The 21,753-nt window shown below is 42.2% G+C and overlaps 1 protein-coding gene across 3 annotated transcripts in view; it reads left to right on the top strand.

The window, feature by feature from the left end:
• The window catches only part of ACACB (acetyl-CoA carboxylase beta), a 193,107-nt gene that overhangs the window by 109,162 nt on the left and 62,192 nt on the right, over positions 1 to 21,753 (top strand). For all 3 annotated transcript variants that reach the window (XM_068239413.1, XM_068239406.1, XM_068239419.1), the window contains 12 exons: positions 720 to 801; positions 2,151 to 2,296; positions 4,198 to 4,348; positions 5,747 to 5,881; positions 7,764 to 7,910; positions 8,674 to 8,862; positions 11,415 to 11,515; positions 13,519 to 13,607; positions 14,401 to 14,525; positions 15,723 to 15,836; positions 17,611 to 17,724; positions 17,840 to 17,929. In XM_068239413.1, coding sequence (XP_068095514.1) covers positions 720 to 801; positions 2,151 to 2,296; positions 4,198 to 4,348; positions 5,747 to 5,881; positions 7,764 to 7,910; positions 8,674 to 8,862; positions 11,415 to 11,515; positions 13,519 to 13,607; positions 14,401 to 14,525; positions 15,723 to 15,836; positions 17,611 to 17,724; positions 17,840 to 17,929 — 1,483 coding nt within the window. The remainder of the gene's footprint in view (positions 1 to 719; positions 802 to 2,150; positions 2,297 to 4,197; positions 4,349 to 5,746; positions 5,882 to 7,763; positions 7,911 to 8,673; positions 8,863 to 11,414; positions 11,516 to 13,518; positions 13,608 to 14,400; positions 14,526 to 15,722; positions 15,837 to 17,610; positions 17,725 to 17,839; positions 17,930 to 21,753) is intronic.

Raw genomic sequence — 21,753 nt, 5'->3', positions numbered from 1 at the left:
GCCTGTCTTTAACTTCTTGAGTTATTTTAAAGATTCAAGAGTTAACTTAAAGGATACCACAACTGACATGTGGCATAATGAGATAGACCTGGGTATGTACAGTGCCTAGCACACAAATAACTATGCTGTGTTCCTTTTTTTCTTTCTCTGCCTGAAAGAGGTAAATATCAGGTATGTAAGTGGCTGACTCAGTCCTGACTCAGACAGGAAGTGACTACAGTGTGACCCTCACTGATAAGAAATTCCCCCTTTTTTATCTCTTTCTTGCTCTCAGAAGCCATTTTCTGCTAGGAAAGTGTTTTATATTTCTAATTTCTTATCAGTGAAGGTCACACTGTAGTCACTTCCTGTCTGAGTCAGGACTGAGTCAGCCACTTACATACCTGATATTTACCTCTTTCAGGCAGAGAAAGAAAAAAAGGAACACAGCATAGTTATTTGTGTGCTAAGCACTGTACATACCCATGTCTATCTCATTCTGCCACATGTCAGTTGTGGTATCCTTTAAAGACAGAAGAGTTAACGTTAGGTTTGCCTGAGGTAAAATGTTTCCTGAATACTACATGCCTTATCACCATGGTGATACCTATAGAAACGTTATTAAAGACGGGAGATAAGCTTAGTGAATTGAGGCCACTGTTTTTGATAAATCTGCCTCAATTAATGTTTTGTACATAATTGTAATCTGGAGCACTTGTTTAAAATTCTTGTCATTTCAGAGGCCAAGTCCTTCCTGCAGATACACTTTTGAACATTGTTGATGTTGAACTGATCTCAGAAGGAGTAAAATATACACTAAAGGTAGTATTTTCATGGAGTTGTGCTCTTTTTGGTTTTAATTAGTTTTTACTACACATTATTTTAGACTGCAGCTGGTGTGTGTGGTTTTTTTTTGTTTTTTTTTAATGGCATGCATGATTTACCCTTGGTACTGTCTGATAGTATATATTTTTACAGGAGTATGTCGTTTGAGCATCTTATATCATTTTATGTGAAAAAAACGTGAAAAAATAATATAACAAATTCTTGAGAAAATGTTTGCTTAGTAATTCCTTACCTTACGCCCAGTACCAACCTGCAAATGTGGTCACTGAAAATTTACACCTGAAACTGGGAGTACTCTACTTGCAGAGGGTGAGCGGAGGGGCTCATTGTCAGCAGGAGAAAGGATGCTCTACTTGGGACCTGCTCTGATTGTAGCAGTGTCCTGATTGCATGCATGCTGTCTATGGTGGGGATAGGGAATACTGAATGTGGGAGTGCTCTGATTGTGAAGTGTGATGTAAAGGACCTTTGCTGCCTGTGTTATTGTTTTTTTTTTTTTGTCTTTTTGGGTGGAGGTACTCCCTCCCAGAGGTTGCTCTGATTGTGGGGGTGCTCTGATTGAAGATGGTGGGAAAAGGTTTGAGGGAAGGGAGCTCTGCATTTGTTGCAAAGACTGCACTTGTTTGTGGAAGCAACAAATTTAGTGTTTGACATGGGCACTATTTTCTGTAGACATGGCACTACTTTACACACAGTTTGAGCGATGCTGTATATACATGCAGATAAACAAACATTTATTACACTGAAATTATGTTGTTTGGCATCGGCTTATCTGCAAGTTAAGAGTTAGACCATGATTTAGCTTATTTGAGGGTTTGCCTCCCCCATGTAGACAGGGCTGTGGAGTTGGAGCAATTTTGGGTAACTGGAGTTGGTGGTTTTATAAACTGAGGAGTCTGAGTTGGATGATGTTTGTACGAACTTCACAGCCCTGCATGCAGAGCACACATTATAAGTGTGTACATGCTGTGCAGAGTATGTGTTGGAATCATGGTGGTAACCATAGCTAGCTCTTATGGCTCTGGCAGCAGTTCTTCCATCTCCCTTGAAGCTTGGAACTCAACGCGAGAGGGGATTGATCTGAGGGTTTGTCTCTGTTTTTCAGGGGAAAGTTAGTGGGTGGGCTTATCTGCAGATGAGTCTATTCATGAGTATAGACAGTACTCAAAATATCACAAATAGTTGTTTTAAAATGACAAAAGTTGCAGGTTTGTACAAGCTCATCTGCCATGTATTTCTTTAGAATGCTCTTTGGATGTCTTTGAGCTGGCCCTTAAGGGCCATTTCTTTATCTTTTCTGAAGTTCACCCGACTCTTTAACGCAGGTTGCTCGTCAATCTCCCACTACCTATGTGATTATTATGAATAACTCTCACATTGAAATTGATGTACATCGGTTGAGTGATGGTGGCCTGCTTCTGTCTTATGACGGGAATAGTTATACTACGTACATGAAAGAGGAGGTGGATCGGTAAGTCATGAGCTGTCTCCTTGTTGACTAGTTTGCAATAGACTTAGGACCATGAAGGATGTCTTTTTTTTAGATAACGGTCCTCTTGAGATCATGTTAAGTTACCTATATAAAGTTTAAAATACAAAATTGAATCTAAATGTTAAAAAAATTAAAAATAAGGTTTTAACTTTCAAAAATTGATTCTAAAGGACTCTTCTTATTCTAATAGAGCACGGAAGGAAAGTGGGGGGCTGCCGGCAGGAACGGTTTGCAATCTGTGGCATTGGGCAGTACAATGCAAGCAGTGGTGGAATGTTATTTGATATTAGATCAGGTTTCTGCCAAGATTATATTTAATATTGAGTGGTACAAGGCAAACCATTTCTATTTGGTAGTTATCTTTAATTTGTCTGTACTTTAGTAAACTGCGATGTGTGTGGCTACCTTAATGTGGGAAATCTGTATATCTGTACTGTAGATTTATGTTCAGGAAAAGGATAGGCTGCAGAGTGTCAGTTCAAAGCGTTGCTTGTTCAACATGACGTGCCTCAGCCTAGGTTCCTGGCATATATAACTTACAAATCTCTGTTTTAGCAGTAAAATGAACAGAGAATGCATCTGTAAAACGCTACCATATAAGATCAGTGGATAAGGAACTCTATAAGATTATGCAGGTTTTGAGTGTTTGGTTTCAAATTGCTAATCATCTGAGAACACTATAGAATTGCTGTGCATTTTAATAAAACGCATGGTGTTTGCAATGCAGTGCTGACCCCATTTACGTATATTGATTTAGACCCCACTGCTTTGCGTACACAAATGCATACAGTGTGCCGTCAGTTGCGCAGCGCATTAGTGTGCCAATTCAATTGTGTTGTCTGATGTCCATGGGTGTCGCACACTGAGATGCATTGCTAAAATCCGTTCTGCTACGAGTAAGTGTGCTCAACCACTGAGGCCTCTCCACTATGGAAACTGTGCTAATGTCAAAGTATGAAGCATCTATTATTAAAGCTACTTGTTTTAAAGGGATACTTAAAGGGACACTTAAGCCAGGAATACAAAATTCTGCCAGCCCCATGCAGCCATCCTGTCCCACGCCGGTCCTCAACGATCCTCCGTTCCCCCGCCACGGCTTAGTTTAAAGCTTGCTGACTGGGAGTCGGCGGGCCACTGCGCCTGGTCACGCTTATTCCTGCTTGCGTTCCTGTCCGCAATAGCGTCCTAGCGTAGGTCGCTATTGCGTATGGGAAACGGAACAAGGATACTCCCAGTCAGAAATGGTTTTTTTTTTTTAATTTTTATTATTTTTTTTATTTTTTTTTTTAGGTGGCTTAAGTATTCCTTTAAGCTACTGTACATGGGAAATTGAGGTGTAGCGAGAGAATATTTTGCATAACTAATTCCATAAGGGCTGGTCAACAAATCAACATTGTGGTAAACTAGTAATGACATGAGTAATTACCATGACATACTCCTAACATGCAGATCTTAAGTGATCTGGGGAGGTAATAAACCTTAACCATGAATTAAGCATCTGTCAGCTAATGGAAATTTACATGGCAGGAGAATTGTGTTCTCTATACTACTGCTGAGCCTCAATATACTCAGGTTGCAGGACAAAGAAATCCTGATCACTACACGGTTTATTCCAGCACAGTAGAAATACTTTCTGCCTGGTACATCTTGTTTCTTTACCATGTTCCCTGAATACAGCTACAGTTGAAGATGCTGACCATATACTGCAAGGTTATGTGTTGCTAAGCAGCACAAGATACAGTATATTTGTATGCTGCCTAATGTGAATGGGCCCTGACTGAGGAACATAAATTGCGTGGAGGTGTTTGTGCTCTTAGATTTTGCATAAAGAATAGAGCAGTGTAAGAATATTTAGCATTTTATGTATTTGTTTCTTACAGGTATCGTGTAACAATAGGCAACAAAACCTGTGTTTTTGAAAAGGAAAATGATCCCACAGTGTTGCGTTCTCCCTCAACTGGCAAACTACTTCAGTATACAGTGGAGGATGGTTCCCATGTTAATGCGGGAGAATGCTTTGCAGAAATTGAGGTAGATTTGCACAAAGTATGGCTTAAAAATAAAAAGAAATCTAATTCCTGGTTAATTTTTCTCACAATTTAAACAGATCTAGCAATTTGTGATTTTAATATTTTAAATGACCACAATTTTTGATGGTCATTTACAAGCAAAAATAAATGCTGGTATTGTTAAGTCAGGTCTAGGAGAACTCATGGAGAAGCATGTGATCAGTTTGGTCAGGTGATAGATTTGTAATATATAGATGATAGATCAGTTTGGTCAGTTGCGATGTAAGTTTCTGATTTGCTAGTCATGATCATGTGCTAAAGCAGGATGTTATCACAGCAAATCAGAGCTTTACAAATCTATCAGCTAATCAAACATATCACATGCTTCTTCATGAGTCCTCCTTGACAAGACCATCACTAGTTGGTACACATCTGGTCCATACTCCTCTAACCAGCACAGGGCTCCTCGCTGCAGTTTCCAGTTGTAGTATCTCATGCTCATGGCTTGGATTTAGGCCATGTATACATAAGCTGATATTTATTCTTCGGCAACAACTGGCTCAAATTGATTGACAGTGAATTCTGATGCAGGCTGATCAGACAAGCATAATCTTTCTTGGTGGTCTAATGATCACAATTGCTGGTGAATACTGATTGATACTGCACAGTGTCAGCCATAGGCACTTGCTCATACAAGTCTTTTCCAGCTGTTCATTTGTTCTGTGTGTATGCTGTTTTTGCTTATTCAACTGATCAATGATCTGGAAAACAATTAAGATCGATTTGTTTAAAGGGTTGCCTGCAGAATTGTCTTGTGTGTACATAGTTTTGATCTCAGATTGCCCATGTTTCTAAATCGGTTTACTTGTTTGAGCTTCACTGATCCTAACTACACTGGAACTTTCATTTGGGCTAATTGTTAGGTTTTGCGCCTGATGTTGGTTCTACATTTACAACTTTAGAGTTTAAATACACTTAAAATAAAAATCATATGGCAGCTGCCATATTTATTTCCATTTAAACAATACCAGTTGTCTAGCATTCTGCTGATCTCTTCGGCTGCAGTAGTGTCGAAATCGCACCTGAAACAAGCATGCAGCTAATCCAGTCACACTTCACTTGAGCATTTGACCTGCATGCTTGCTCATGGTCTATGGCTAAAAGTATTGGAGGCAGATGATCAGCAAGACAGCCAGGTCATTTGTATTGTTTAAAAGGAAACCAATATGTCAGCCTCCATATTCCTCTCACACGGCATGTATGGAATTTTTTATTTTGATTTGTTAAAAAGAATGTGATCTAAGCAATAGAATAACGGCAGGGCAAATGAGCACAAATGAACAGGGACTATTCTGATGTGCACTGTGGTATATGGTTTCCTGTGTGGTGGTTGATGGATAAGCTTACTTGTATGTTGTAGGTAATGAAGATGGTGATGACCCTTCTGGTGCAGGAACCTGGTTATATTCACTATGTGAAGCGTCCCGGAGCCGTGCTGGAATCAGGCTGTGTGGTGGCTCGGATAGACTTAGATGACCCTTCCAAAGTTCACCAGGTAACTAAATAGTGATGAAGTGCCACTGGCCAACTTAGTCAATCAGTTATTTTTGTTTTTTGATCCAAATGCTCCATTCAATTCTTTATCAATGATTTTTGTGTAGATGACTCAATAACTGCGAGCAAAAAAGGTCACAATATTGTTCTGCTTCACTTCTTCTGCTTCACAAGTCACCTGCCTTTTTAAGTAAATAATTTCATTTTAAAAATGTTTTCTGTTTTTTTTTTTTTTTTTTTTTTTTTCATTCCTCTAATATTACTAATGTAATGTGAAATTCAACTAAACAGTTTCTTTTGCTTTACGGTGAGCATCGGCTCCACCGGGCTTAACAGGAACTTTGCATCAGACTACTCAGATTTAGATGGCTTATGACTGATACCTGCTAGACTGATTAATGAGTACTGTAGTGTAAAACCCATTTAGCCCCATGGGATTGTTTTTATTCTGCCCACAGGAGTGTCTCACTTCATGTAGAGCAAATAAATCACCCACAGTCTAATTGTCAACTCCTCTCTACTCCTATGTAGGGATTCATTGGATCTTCACAAACGCTGGTTCGCACGACAGCCGGGGGCCCCAGCCTCTCTCACTTGCTGGGGCCCCCAAACCACCATGCAATACCCAGAGGGAAATGTGGGCGAGCCCTGGCTCTCTCACCTCCAGGGACTTCACCTCCAAACTGAATGCAAACTGCAACACACACAAATGCTTACTACCAGTTCAGGCATTTTCCTACCTCTATCTGGCCAGCAGGCGCCAGTCAGCCAATCAGGTGCACTGTCATACACCCTTTGCCTGCCATACTGATCTAGCAGGATCTGCACAAATTAGCATTCAGGTGGGAGGCTTGGTTGGACGTAATCATTGATTACATCTTTTACAGGGACCGCCGCGTGTAGGCATCTCCTACACAGTCCCCTCATTGGATCTTCTTTGACTGCATTATAATGTTCTCTAATGGAGGATGTTGTGTTGGAATGGAACATGGCCCTCCTCACTATGACACCCCTCTTAATTTAAGCTGCAGCCTTGCTATAATAATAATAGTACCTTGTTATTGGCTTCTCGTACATCGTTAAAGCAGAAATAGTAATTGCTAGTGGCTTATTTCTGCATTTGAGGATCGGCCATCCTGCTTATAATGTATGGTGCTCATCCAAAACAAGTGCCATCAAATTCAGTGGTTAGCTGAGTAAACTTATCACCTGGAGTTGTCCTTATTAACATGGAGGAAGATCTACTCCATTTTAATTCAGAGTTGCCACTTGCTAAACCTTTTAGCGCTTCCAGAATGGGTTGACTGAACCAGTAAAAAAGGAAAATCTGTGTGTGTGTGATTCAGTGTAAGTCATGGATAGAATCTGAAGACATAACAAAAAAAGTTGTTTAGCTGATCTCTAACTGTCCATGGTTTATTGCAAGCTTTCGAAACGTTGTTTCTTCTTCAGGCATTATACAGAACTGGGTCAGAACCTGAAGAAGAAACTTGGTTTCGAAAGATTGCAAATATATATATATATATATATATATATATATATATATATATATATATATATATATATATATATATATATATATATATATATATATATATATATATATATATATATATATATATATTCAAAATTATTCCACTTTCCCTAAATTACAGTGTTTAAGTGTTAGTAAGGAGAAGGGGCTGTGTTCATTATTACTAATAGTAACTTGTTAAGCTATACTTGGTACTTGGTAAAACATTGTTTCAGCTTCCATGGCCCTTTCACAGCCAAACAGATTTTGTGCAATGGAAACAGACCTGTAAATATTACACTTCTATGTTGTGATTCTCATCTATTTAGCTATCATCTGTATCTAGCAGTTCTTTGTTTTATGTTCTTAGGCAGAGCTGTATACAAGATACCTCCTACCTCAGCAGAACCTACCAATCCTAGGAGAGAAGCTCCACCAGGTGTTCCATAATGTGCTGGAAAATCTAAACAATGTGATGAATGGGTACTGTTTGCCTGAGCCATATTTCACTGCCAAGGTGAGTGATACAGTTGCATCACAGAACATTCTGCTCTTATATTGCGGTTCTGCCAGTGGTGCACACAACAATATATATTCAAAAGTTTTACTGTTTGTCAAAATTTACGATGTGGCAATTAGTGATGATAGCTATGAATATGTAGCTACTCGTAATCAAAATGTAAATTTGATAACACTGCCCAAAGCAGAGGAGGGTGGTGGTGGTGGTGGTGGTGGGGGGGTTGTTACGGTAACTTGCCTATAGCCCAATAGCCGCTGTGGTCCACTCACGATCAACGTAATTCCACTACTTCCTCCTTCCTGGTTTGAAGGAGGAAGTAGTGGAGTTACATGGACTGCTAGTGAAATGCATTGGCTATAAGCGGTGGCATAGGTAATTTGAACACCCCCCCCCCCCCCCCCCTGCTGCAGGCAGCACTAGCTAATTTAAATTTCGATACAGAGTAGCTGCATACTCGTAGCTAGTATCACTGGTGGCAATGGTTCTGGGCCATGCATAGTCTTTGTCAGGGTAGTTCAAGAGACATAGACTTTTAGTGCCCTGGTAACTTTGTGCGGTTCCAAAACAATTGTTTGGTTTTACTGCAAAATGAATGATCAAACAGTAAAACTCTTGCCTATATACCTGATATGTTGACTACTGCAGAATACTTACTTGAGTGGGTGGCTTGCCAGCCATTATAATCAAGCACCCTCATTAACAGATTGATGGTGTGCCACCCCACTCAATTGTTTTTTCTATGACGATTTATTTCTTTCAGGTAAAAGAATTGGTTCACAAACTAATGAAGACTCTACGGGACCCCTCCCTTCCTCTATTAGAGCTGCAGGAAATTATGACCAGTGTGTCTTCTAGGATTCCACCTACTGTGGAGAAAGCCATACGTAAAGTGATGGCTCAGTATGCCAGCAATATCACCTCAGTCTTGTGCCAGTTCCCCAGCCAACAGGTATGTGTTTTGGATACCCCTATGCATCCACTACCCTGGCCATGGTTTGGCTTGTGTTTCTTTAGTACTCCAGTGGAAATGTTTCCTGCTGTAGAAAAAAAATTCCCAATAAATGTGGCCATTGTACAGCCCTGTTATAATCTTAAATTGTGCATACGCTTAGAAATGCATGGTCGATCTGGAAAACAGTATTTTTCTAATTGACCTGTAACACAGACTATACAGCTAACATACAAGTTAACAGATCAGTAATTCTCAGCCTGTACACACGTAGGTGCAACCACATTATTACTGTGCCCGAAGGTCAGACTTGCCACTGTGGTTAATATCGGTCACATTCTGACAGGGATGACCTCATTTACTTTTAGGCAACGTTCAATTCACAGGAGTCTACTGTTTTGTTCAGAGCATCCAGAGCTTATTTTCAACATTGCTTGAAGAACTTAAAGAAAAATTACACAGAAATATGAAAGCTTAAAAAAAATGCAAGGCAAACAAAAGCAGCACAACAGATGGTGTTCATCTTGGTCCCTCTGCAGTTATCAAGTCCTAGGTGATAAGTTCAATCTATTGTGTAGGGTCACAGGCTCTCTGTAGCCTTTAAGGTGGCCATACATCAGGCAAATTGGCGGCCAATCGGCCATCCGATTTGATTATTCTAATCAGATCAGATAAAAATCTGCATGCCTGATCGATGATGCAAGCACTTTCAGGCCCAAACTGGTCCTATTAATCGGTCAGACATGCTGCAAGATGTTGGGTTATCGTGGTTGGGTGTGTAGCGGTAACAGCGAGCGTTATTGGTATTAACGACAAACACCCCCCCAATGGTCAATGTGACTCCACCCGATGCCCCAATGCACTATACATTACCTGTCCTTGTCTGTCGCTGGCTCCAGGTGGGGTCCTTCGTCCATACACGGGCCCAAAGTGGTTTCCGGCATACACGTGGGCACGTGTGTGACATCACATGCCTACGTTAGTCTGGCAACCACGTGGCACGTGTGTATGGATGAAGGACCCAGCCTGGACGTGGACAGGTAATATATACTGCACTGGGCATTGGGGTGGCACATTGACCATTGGGGGACAGTGTTGGACTGGCGAAGCGGCAGATACGGTGTCACAATGCCGATTCCAGATCGATTTAAGCATGAAATTGATCGAGAATCAGCCTGTGGTGAATAGGCAGGCAACAGAGCTCCCTCCGATCAGTATACGGAGACACAGTGAGTGTCTGGTTAATCTGCTGCATACAGCGTGTGGGGCAAATAGTCTTCCTCTACACATTTACATCAAGCAGCAGGTGAGTCTAGAACCAACCCTGCATGATGGATGGGTTTATAATGCACGCCGACCAATCATGGGAGTGGGGGCGGGGACTTAGCAAACAGTCCACCATATTTAAATCCCATGTTAACATGGTCATTCAGCTCTGACTTGGGCTTTTTGGGGGTTACTCTATCTGTGTACAGCGGTGGGGGGAGTACTTGTATATATTGTAAATATGTGTGTTTGCACTATTGTCACCTCCTGATGAAACCATAAGGGTGAAACCGGTCGAGGGTTAGGCTGCACTGTATATAATATGAGCACTTTGTAAGCTTCACTGTCCTGTCTTAGGACCCCCTTTATATCACTGTTACCGTTTGACGTGGGTCTTTCCAATGTGTACTGACACAGCTACAGACTGGGGGGTCACATTGGATTTTTGATGGCCCAAACGGTTCATACTTAGTCCGATCTGGGATTTACGAGGGAATAGCCACACCACGCTCAAATATACTTGTGAGCAGTGGGGGATAGGCAAAGACCTCCTTTGTAGCCCTGAGTGAACTGAGTTTATTTGACTCAGCGGATTAACAGTGATCTGTTTGCTTTTCTTACAGTACAGTGACAACTCTACAGAGTAGAGTCCTGTACAAACATTGTTTTTAAACATTTAATAAAAGTATCTCTTTTATTGTTATTATGCTTGTACCGTTAAGGGCCTGTCAGTGTATTTGACAAGAGTGTATGGTATCAGTTTCCTGGGTACCCCTTCGGAAAGTGTATAATAGGTGTTTTTATGACCACACTTGTTATGGGTGTGATGACAATGATGGCTACTGGTTTCAGGTGCATGATTCAGATATTACTGCAGCCAAAGAGATCAGCAAGACTGCCGGGCAACTGTTATTGTCTGAAATAAACATGGTGGCCTTCATACACACACACGCACACGCACACACACACACTCACACTTTCTGCACAGGTAAATTTAGAACCAATGGTAATCAGTTGGCTAGTGCACACTTGAATGTGTTTTCCCTGTGCAGATACAAACTGACAGCAGTTCTCCCCCCATGGAGTCCCCCGTGGCTGCATCCTTTGCAGGGTCTATTGTTGCGCCCCAGTATACAGTACCTCTCACTTCAGGTATCTTTGAAGGTCGAACTCGTGACTTCTGGTTATGTCCATTTTAAAGAGCAATTCAGACAGTTTATATGACGCCTCTCTGTCATCACATTCCTGAAGACTGATACTGACATTGGATGAAATATTCATTTCAGATTGCCATTATCCTGGACAGCTACGCCGCCACTTTGCAAAGAAAAGCAGACCGAGAGGTGTTTTTCATGAACACTCAGAGTATTGTGCAGCTTGTGCAGAGGTACTTTAAAAATCATCCTATATGTTTTGGTTTTTTTACATTGATGTTCACTTATTGCTATCTCTATCCCCTTTAGAACAATTTCTAAACATCCTGTCAAGTTAGGGAGTGAAGGATATTGTCCCAATTGGAAACACAGGCAGCAGTAAAAAACAAACCAGTTCTTGGCTTTACTGTATAAATTAAAATTAACATTTCGGCTGGAGATGGGCAATAAGCATGCAGAAGCTTCAGCTTTCAGCTTTCTGATCAATATGCACTATATGCACTATATTTATGCTCTTGACGGTGACAAAATAAATGTCTCATATGAGACCGCTTCATGACTTGCTATTGAATAGAAAGTTAAAACAAACTTGAATCCATTTTAAAATGCAAGTGGAAGCATCCCTATTTTTTGCATTGGACCAGTTTGCTGCGCTTCAGAAAACCTGCTGAAGGGGTATGTTTTCTGTGCAAGTGGGAAACAAGCCTTAGGCCCGGTTCAAACTGGCAATTAAGTGGCAAACAGATTGGTGAAAAAGGATCTGATTATCAGTCGACTGGATCAGTTTTCACCCCGTTACCGTTCAGCTGTTTCCATTCCATTTCCCCACTTAGCCCCACCACCAAAGTGGATTTTGCTGGCTAGAACTAGAACTTCACTAGTGTGAAGAAAAATTGCTGCAGCAGGAAATTAGCGGTCTGTTAAGTAGATCGTGCAGAACGGATGCAATCTAACAGACCAATGTGAACGGATCCATAGGTTAACATTGGATCCATTTGCATCTGTTAGAATCCGTTCCGTTAGGATTCGCAAACAGATCGTTTTTTTCTGCCAGTGTGAAACAGGCCTAACACTCTTTAACAGTCTTTTGCACTGCAAAAATGTATGCTGTAAAAAAGTGTTATATAATGTGACCCCTCCCTTGCAGAGATTAGCATCTTAAATAAAATTAATAAACAAGTCCTGAACTTTAATGCAGTGTTCTTCTATTTGAGGACTTTAGCATGATTCTGTTCCCCACAGAATAGAGACTGTTTGCAATTGGGCCATTGCGCTTAATCTAATGCTGGGAATACACGGAGCGATCCGGCGGATCGACTCCCGCTGCGTACCCGCACGTCCCCGTGGCCAATTCCCGCCCGATTCCCGCCCGTATCGAGTATCGAGCGGGGAATCGATCTGTCCGGTCATCAGACCTGTCGGATATTATCAATCGAGCCATTAGCGGCTCGATTGATAAGGAACTATCGCTCCGTGTATTCCCAGCATTAGAGACGTCTGGAGATGGAGTGATCCTGAAGAAGTGTGGACTACCGTAATATAACCAAATATAAGTTGACTTTATGTATAAGTCGATCTCAATATTTGACCTTTTTGAGCTGGAATTTTTAAATTACTCAAGTATAAGTCTATCCATCAGTTATTGGGGGTATAGACATAGGTAAAAGTGTTACTACAGCAATGAGGAAAAGGGGGATCAATCCCTTGAATACAAGTCGAGGGCACTTTTCATCTTGAAACTCCTAATTCAAAGTTATTATACATATATATTTCCACTCTGTCGCAAAACATGGACAGCATAAATTTGTAAAGCAGGAAACCGTTTGACAAGCAAAAAACAAATGCAGTTCAACCTTGCAAAGGGTTTATGGAAAATTCAATTTAGTGTTCTCAGTGTACCAAAAACAACCCCCTCTTCCTCCACCAAACTTGGAAAGAGAACCTTTGTCAATTAGTGCCTTGTCAATCCTTGCAGAAAATCCCACTTCTTATATTTGTAATTAAAACAACTGTCACCAGTGCAGACCTAACGCTCAATACCTGTAATGTTGTTGTCCAAGCCGTCACTTGATGTAGTATTTTGCCTGGTGTGGTGTATGGGAATGAGAGCTGTGCAAAAAATTACCTGACCAATGTAATGTCTGTGATCCCACTGAGTTTTCCGTCTTGTCAAAGTTATGAATGAAAAACCTTGATCACAGTCACATGTTGTGTAATTCCTTGCATTCCTTCACAGGTATCGTAGTGGTATTCGTGGCTACATGAAGTCAGTGGTGCTTGATTTGCTGAGAAGATACCTGCAGGTTGAAACTCAGTTCCAGCACTGTGAGTATCTGGCACCTAAAACCTTCTACAAGTGAAATCCAGTTCTTAGTTTGGTATATATGTTATGGCCAGAACCCGATGTCTGGTTACTTCGGGTTCTGGCCGGTCAAAACTAGAAGTGGCCGTCACACTGCGGCCGATACCCGGAATGAATTGTTTCCTGCTGGCTCAGTTACTGTTACTGCTCCGGCTCTTCCCCTTGGCCGCCTCCTTTTGACATCTGCTCAGCCAGAGACACATGTGCAGCATTGCCAGCCGGGGACACATGCATGCTTCCAGTCGTTCGTTGCGGCAGAGAAGCAGAGCAGGAACGCTGCAGACATTGCTTCTGCCAGCACCCGCTCTGCAGGAACAAACGGCCGGAATCCATGCTTTGACGAACGACTAGGGGAATGCGTGTCCCCGGCTGAACAGATGTCAATAAGAGGGCGGCCAAGGGGAGGAGCCGGGGCAGTAACTGAGCTGGCAGGAAACAATTCATTCTGGTTACTGGCCGCAGTGGGACATCCACTTCTAGTTTTGACCGGCCAGAACCCGAAGTTGCCAGGCTTCGGGTTGTGGCCGTAACCTATACACTGCTCAAAAAAAAATAAAAGAAACACAAAAATAAGACATCTTAGAGAGATCTCTTGGCTGCTATAAACCGCAGGCCAATTAAAATTCAATCTTCCGAATTTGAACTTCAGCACTACTAATGAGAGAAACCTTTTTGTGCTAAGTATGTTTTGTTTTTTCTTTTGAAAATTGAAATGGTAATCCAATGTTATGTCATACCTCCATGTCATTTATTTAGCCCACTATGACAAATGTGTAATAAACCTGCGAGAGCAATACAAGCCAGACATGACTCCTGTGTTGGAATGCATCTTCTCTCATGCGCAGGTGGCCAAGAAGAACAACCTTGTCACTATGTTAATTGTGAGTATGGGCCACCGTTTCTCATACATATTAACTGACAACAGTGTTGTCAGTTAAATGCTAGTTCTTTATGCATTACCATTCTATGTTTAGTTTAGAGTACCATCAGGTTCTACATTGACGATTCCTAAAGTGAAATGCTTAGATCCAGTGGTAAGCACTGACAAAGCAGAGTTCAATAATGATGTTTCTGTGTATGCAGTTGTAAAAATAGACAATTCATTTTCAGCATGACCACATTGCCCTCCATGTAGTAAAAGTTCTGTGGAAAGAGGAGCCAGACACAGGACTGTATGGTTACAACACTGTAACTGTGGTAAAATAATAAACTTTTGAAATGACAAACCACCAGTGATAATAAACTTGGAGAAGTTCAGTGAGGTTTGCAGAGAAGCATATGCAGTGCGAAAGTACGCTTGAGTTCATACAACAGTGGTTACACTAATCCTTAGGACTTATTTCCACTAGTTCTGCATCAGTTTTTCTGCGTCCAGATTTCTGGTTTTGGCTATTTGGCGCCTGATTCCACTACACTTGGATTCTGGATGCAGAAAAACGCCAATGAAAGCCTATGGGCCGGTTTCCACTAAACAGGATTTGCAGATTTCTGCATCATGCACGATTTCCCATACAATAAAAATGTTAGACATTCACTGGAGTCATTTTTTCTGCATCCAGAATCCGTGTGTAGTGGAAACAGGCCCTAAGAGGTCTCTGAACATGTAATTGTAGCCTATATCCATATAGCTTGAAGAAACTGAGCTGTAAAAATAGAAAGACGCATATGGCGTAAGCTATGTTCTCCTGAACACTATTCAGATCAAACTGGAACGGCCAAAACCAAGGAGAATTCCTGAGTAAAGGGTTGTGTTGTGGATTGTGTTTTCTCCTGTACCTCAAAATGGTTTGCAAGAAGTGATTTTACCTGCCTGGTTACAGTACATACTAAGGCCCAACTTCAAACACAAATCAATTTTAAATGACCAGCTCATGATCTCTTCTCTCCACTTACTGTGTGCATAGCTAAATGTTGACAATATATCATCATGTTGGGGGGAGATCCTGAACTAGGGCTCGTTTACTTAGATTTAAGTCCCACTCTATACACAGTTTCAGAGCGAAGAGGGGTTGCTTTTTTTGTTCAAAATTGGCCTTGATTCCAAATATAAGTGTATATTTCCCCTATTATACTTGCAGGATCAGCTTTGTGGACGAGACCCAACACTGACAGATGAGCTTATGAATATCCTTAATGAGCTGACACAGCTGAGCAAGACTGAGCATTCAAAAGTGGCACTCAGGGCTCGACAGGTAAGAGAATGATTGATGACTTCTAAAAAGAAAAAAACTCTAAGTGCCTGTTTTATGCACTGAGGAAATGATTGAACTCTCAATTATTACATGAAATATTCTGTAGTCTCTCCAAGAATCCAATCATTAGTAATAAAACAGAATTTTATCTGCACAATTGAATATGTTTGAATAGATCAAAATGTAACATCCTTAATCCCTTCCACCCCTTAAACACCAGAGAAATTTTCACATTTCACGCTTCTCCCATTCATTTGCCAATAACTTTATCGCTACTTATCTCAGCTGAATGATCTATACATTGTTTTTTGCCACAAATTTGGTTTTCTTTGAGTGGTACTTTTTGCTAAGAATTATTTTATTTTATATGCATTTTAAAGTGAATCTGAAGCCAAAGCCAAACAAAAAACAGATAATTACCTAAGGAAAGGGAAGGCTCCTATTGAGCCTTCACGTTTCTCTCCTCATCCTCTCATTCCCCCGCAGCAGGCTCATACATTGAAATCTCCTGCTGCAGGAGGTTTTGGAAGTCTTGGGTAGCCAAAATGCTCCCAAAGACGGGTGGATCTGTTCTACTACTACGCACGCATGTGGAGAGCAAGAGAGAAGCCCACCTGCAGTGGAAGGGAGCAGTCTCTGACTGATGGGTTGGAGACTGCAAATGGGGGAGCCAATGCAATAACAACCAAGAGCCTTCCCTCTCCTTAGGTAAGTATCTGGTTTTTGTTTTTGGTTTCAGACTCCCTTTTAAAGGAAACAATAAAAAAAAATAAAAGCTTTAATAATTTATTTTCAGCTATTATAGTTTTTAAATAAAATGTGCTATGATAGATAAAACCCACACATTTTATTTGCCCATTTCTCCTGGCTATTAGTGTTTTAATTATGTCTTTAGTACAATGTATGACAACAATATTTTATTTGGAAATACAGGTGTTTTTTTCAGTTTTGTGTTTATTTATATTGTAGAGACAATTACGAGCCCTCATTTGCAAAAATAACAGTAATGTACCCTAATGACATACATATAAAAAATGAGTCCCTTAGGAAAGAAAACACACACAATATATATATATATATATATATATATATATATAGATAGATAGAGAGAGAGAGAGATGTGTATATGTATATATACTATAATTTATTTAACAAGCGTTTTATTTTGATGATAAAAATAAAGGGTTAATAATTAAATGAGTTTATTTTCATAACTTATTTGTAGTTCGCTTGTATTTTTCTTCTTTTCCACTAGATGCCGCGACACTTGCCTGTGTACTGAATAGTACACATGAAGTAATGTGCGTCTGTGTGTTTACTTTCACTTTGATCATTTGTTACATGCAATTTGATCATCTTTTGGGAATATGTTCCTGTCTACCAATCAGTGTTCATGCCCGGGGTGGGGTGGGGGGGTGTATCACGGCACGCATGCGGGTGCGGTGTGTAAACAGACGATACATGTGTCTACGCCCCTGGTTTTTAAATTAAGTCAAAGTTAAATCTAAGAATGTTTAAACAAATTCTCACACATTCCCATTTATATCTTACCTTATCCAGTAGCACAAACAGGTAATGGATATTTTTTCAGCTGAAATCAAGTCTAGTGTTGATTACACTGCCTCTAGTCTTGAGAATGTAGCTTGTGTGGCTCTGCACAAAACAGCCCCACCCCACCGACAGAGTAATTTGTTTGGTTATTTTGTGCACATCTGTAATGTAGTAATGTGCTTATTTATGCATTTAGAGCTTCTTCTAATCACTGTCATAATAGGTCTTGATCGCATCTCACATGCCTTCATATGAGTTGAGACACAATCAAGTGGAGTCCATTTTTCTGTCTGCTATAGACCTGTATGGACATCAGTTCTGTCCAGAGAACTTAAAGGTCAGTTGAAGACTTCATTATGTAATACTTTATTATTAGCCTAGTAAACATTGTCACAAATGACAATAGCAGACATTATGGAATATAATGGTGACAGTCTATGTTCCCTTTCCAGAAACTCATTCTTTCTGAGACCTCGATCTTTGATGTACTCCCAAATTTTTTCTACCATGTTAACCAGGTTGTTCAAATGGCTGCCCTGGAGGTAAGAAATTATCTGATCTCACTTAAAATGTATGCCTTCTTATTTTATCTATTTTTGAAAATGATTGACATTGAAAATTATTTATATCTAAATGACCATCTGTAGTGTTAAGTAGCTGTAAGAGGCAAGAGAAATAGACACAAAAGAGACAGATACCCGACACTATGCAGTTTAATTGGTGAAAGCAAGCAGCATACAATGAAGCATAAATGCAGAATGCAATACAAAGACAGCCCAAGCTAATGCTGGTAGTGACTTCTCTGTATAAAGTGAGATGCTGCTGTGCTGAGATCGTGGAGGTGCAGTGGGCGTCTGTGATGCACGGCCTAACGACAATTTTGCAGAGGGATTCCTAGCTTCTCCCAAGGCTTGTGCACAAATGTGTCCATGTGAGCAAAATTTAAGAGCGTCTCAGGTGAGACGCACTGCTGTATGTCCTGCCCCCTCAGGGGAGCAAAGAGAAGGGGCTATTGGTTAGAGGCTCGGATCATTGCAACCATGTCATAGATGGCATGGGAGGAGCGCCGATTGGGGCTCTCTACAGGGCAGTGCGCGAACCATTATTATGGATAGCAGTGCAGGGACAAAAAGGGACAAGGAGACCCAGAATACTGGCTCAGCCAAAAGCCGTGTCTGCAAAGAAGAAAGGAATAAAAAAAAGAAGCAAGCGAAAATGGGCACACAGAGCTGTACTATTAGTTTTAATTTCAGAATCAGAATCCGTTTTATTCGCCAAGTGCGATGGGAGTCGTACTTGGAATTATTTTTAGTTCACATGGCATAGGCAAGTTCAAAGACAGGCAAACAGATACACAGGCAGACATTACAAGTGTACAAAGTATATAAGACAATATCAACAGTGTGAGCAGGCCTGGGAGGCCTGCGTAGAGTCGTTAAGATCAAAGGGTTTATAAAAAGTGTAAAAAGGAGAGCTGGCTGCGTGGCCTTATTGTCCCAGGTGGAGTGAGGCTCAGTAAGAGGGTTCTTGACCTGAAGGTGAGTACTCCCCTAGTTTAGCATCAGGACTGCTTGATGGAAGAAGGAGTTCCTGCGCCTGGTGGTTTTGGATGGGATAGTTCTATAGCGGCGACCCGACGGGAGAAGATCAAAGTAGCGGCTGCCAGGGTGGGAGGGATCGAGAGAGATCCTGGTGGCCCTTGTCTTCATCCTAGCAGCGTGGAGGAGGTCGAGAGCTGGCAGCGGAGATCCGATGACTCTCTCCGCATCATTGATGACTCTCTGCATCTTATACCTATCCCTGGCTGTCGCGCCAGCATACCAGACAATGATTGAAGAACAAAGGATGGATTCGATGGTTGCAGTATAGAAGCTGGTCAGCAGCTCCCGTGGCATGCCAAATTTTTTCAGCTGACGCAGGAAGAACAACCTCTGCTGTGATTTCTTTTGAATTTTGCTAGTGTTCTGCCCCCATTTCAGGTCTCTGGTGAGGGTTGTGCCAAGGAAGCGCACAGATGATACCCTAGAGACTTCAGTGTCACTTATGAGGACTGATTGGAGGAGGGGTGGGTGCCTCCTAAAATCGACAATCAGTTCAACAGTCTTTGCTGCATTGAGTACTAGGTTGTTATCCTTGCACCAGCTGCAGATTTGCTCAACTTCACTGCGGTACTCGTGCTCTCCATTTTTGCCGATCAGGCCAATGATGGTGGTGTCATCCGCAAATTTGATGACCTTCACCGAGTCAGTGGACGGGGTACAGTTGTTGGTGTACAAGGAGAACAGGAGTGGGGACAGTACACATCCTTGCGAGGCGCCAGTGTTGGTGGTTCTCACACTGGAGAAGCAGTTGCCAAGCTTGACCTGTTGCGTTCTTTCTTACAGGAAGTCCTTGACCCATGCCCGAAGAGTGGAGTCAGCCCCAACCTGTGCAAGGTTGTCACACAGGATGTCGGGACAGATTGTGTTGAATGCTGAGCTAAAATCCAGGAACAGGATCCTGGCGTAGGAGTCGGGTCTGTCCAGGTGCTCTGTGATATATTCCAGGCCGACATTGATGGCATCTTCCACAGACCTGTTGGCCCCATATGCAAATTGGTGCGGGGTCGAGGAGGGCATTGGTGGAGTTCTTGAGGTGGGCAAGGACTAGTCTTTTTAGTATCTTCATGATGTTGGAAGTTAGGGCCACAGGCCTAAAGTTGTTCAGATCCGTGCTGCCCGTTTTTTTGGCGACTGGTATAATTGTTGACCTCTTGAAGCAGGAGGGGACGGTGCCTTCTGATAGCGATCGCTCGAATAGGGAGGTGAGCACAGGGGATAGCTGGACTGCGCAGGTTCTTAGACAGATCGATGACACGCCGTCCGGGCCAGAGGCCTTCCTGGGGTTCAGCTTACGGAGGTGCCGGAGAACTTCTGCCTCCTGGACTGCTACTGGAGCTGAGGTGCCAAGTGTCCTCTGTGGGGGGGGGGGGGGCACCCCTGTCGAGGTTGCCGTGACCTCGAGCTGTTTGGCCTGGTGCTCAAACCTACAGTAGAACTCGTTGAGCTCCTCGGCTAGTTGGAGGTTGGGGGTCACAGGTTGTGGAGGGGGTTTGAAGTTCGTGGCTGCCCTTAGGCCTTTCCATACCGCTCGTGTGTTGTTGGACTGGAGGCAGAGTCTCAGCTTGTCAGAGTATGCCCTCTTTGCAGTCCGCAGTTCACATTTCAGTGGTTTCCTGGCTTACCTAAACTCCTCCTGGGAGCCAGACTTGTGTGCCACCTCCTTGAGATTCCGGAGCCGGCAGGGCTTATCGTTGAACCAAGGCTTGTTGTTGGGGAAGACCTTGTAGGTTTTGGTTGGGATACATGCTTCTTCGCAGAAACTGATGTAAGAGGTCACATTCTCTGCCCATTCTTCTAGAGTTGGTGCCTCCAAGGTCCTCCAGTCGGTGGAGTCAAAGCAAGCTTGCAGCTCCAGTTTTGCCACTGCTGTCCACTTTTTGACAGATCTGATGGTGGGCTTAGCAGTCTCCAGGAGCCTCCTGTATAGGGGGATCAGATGGATTATGTTGTGGTCGGAGTACCCCAGGGCGGCTCCTTGGGTGGCCTTGTAGGCGCTCTTGTGGACTGTGTAGCAGTGGTCCAGGGTGTTGTGATGCCTTGTGGGACAGGTAATGTGTTGCTTGTAGCGAGGCAACTCTTGTCGTAAGTCCGCATTATTGAAGTCTCCCAAGACAATGAAGAGGGCCTCCGGGAGGGCGGTTTCCCACTGTGAGATGCTGTCGCTGAGTGCTCGCAGGGCAGTCTTGATGCATGCGTCGGGGGGAATGTAGACCCCAATGAGGACAATGGAAGAGAACTCCCTGGGGGAATACAGAGGCCTGCAGTTAATGGCAAGGAACTCAACTTATTTGAAATGGGAATTTATTATAATTCACATCAATCAACTCAACTGCTGTGAGAATTTGCTTTTAGTTTTGAATTTATTCGGGCATTACATTCCTTCTTGGCCTGGTGGTCACATGACAACCTCAAGGCTTTCCTTCTGTGCCATGTCCATTCTGGAGGTAAGGTCCTCCTGAATTAAAATTAATGACATGGCATACCTCTGGATTATCACAAGGTTTGTGGACAAGGCTGCCACTCACACTACCATTGACAAAATTCTGTGGGAAGAGGGCATGATCTTGGCTGCTTTTACTCGTAGTGAAAAACCGTTACAAAGTTAGATACTTAACTCAATAGTGGGGAGCCTCTGGAGTAAGGTCCATGTATGTACAGTAGAACAAAGCACTTGTGCACAGAGAAAAAAAATCAGTGCACGAGTGGCTTTGTTCTACTGGGCATGGGCTGACCTTACTCGCGCATTCCCAGTCTGGATGAGCTAG

This window comes from Hyperolius riggenbachi, chromosome 1 (assembly GCF_040937935.1).
Source record: "Hyperolius riggenbachi isolate aHypRig1 chromosome 1, aHypRig1.pri, whole genome shotgun sequence".
Lineage (NCBI taxonomy): Eukaryota > Metazoa > Chordata > Amphibia > Anura > Hyperoliidae > Hyperolius > Hyperolius riggenbachi.
Note: the sequence above shows the minus strand (reverse complement) of the source record. Positions and strands in the feature narration are given on the sequence as shown.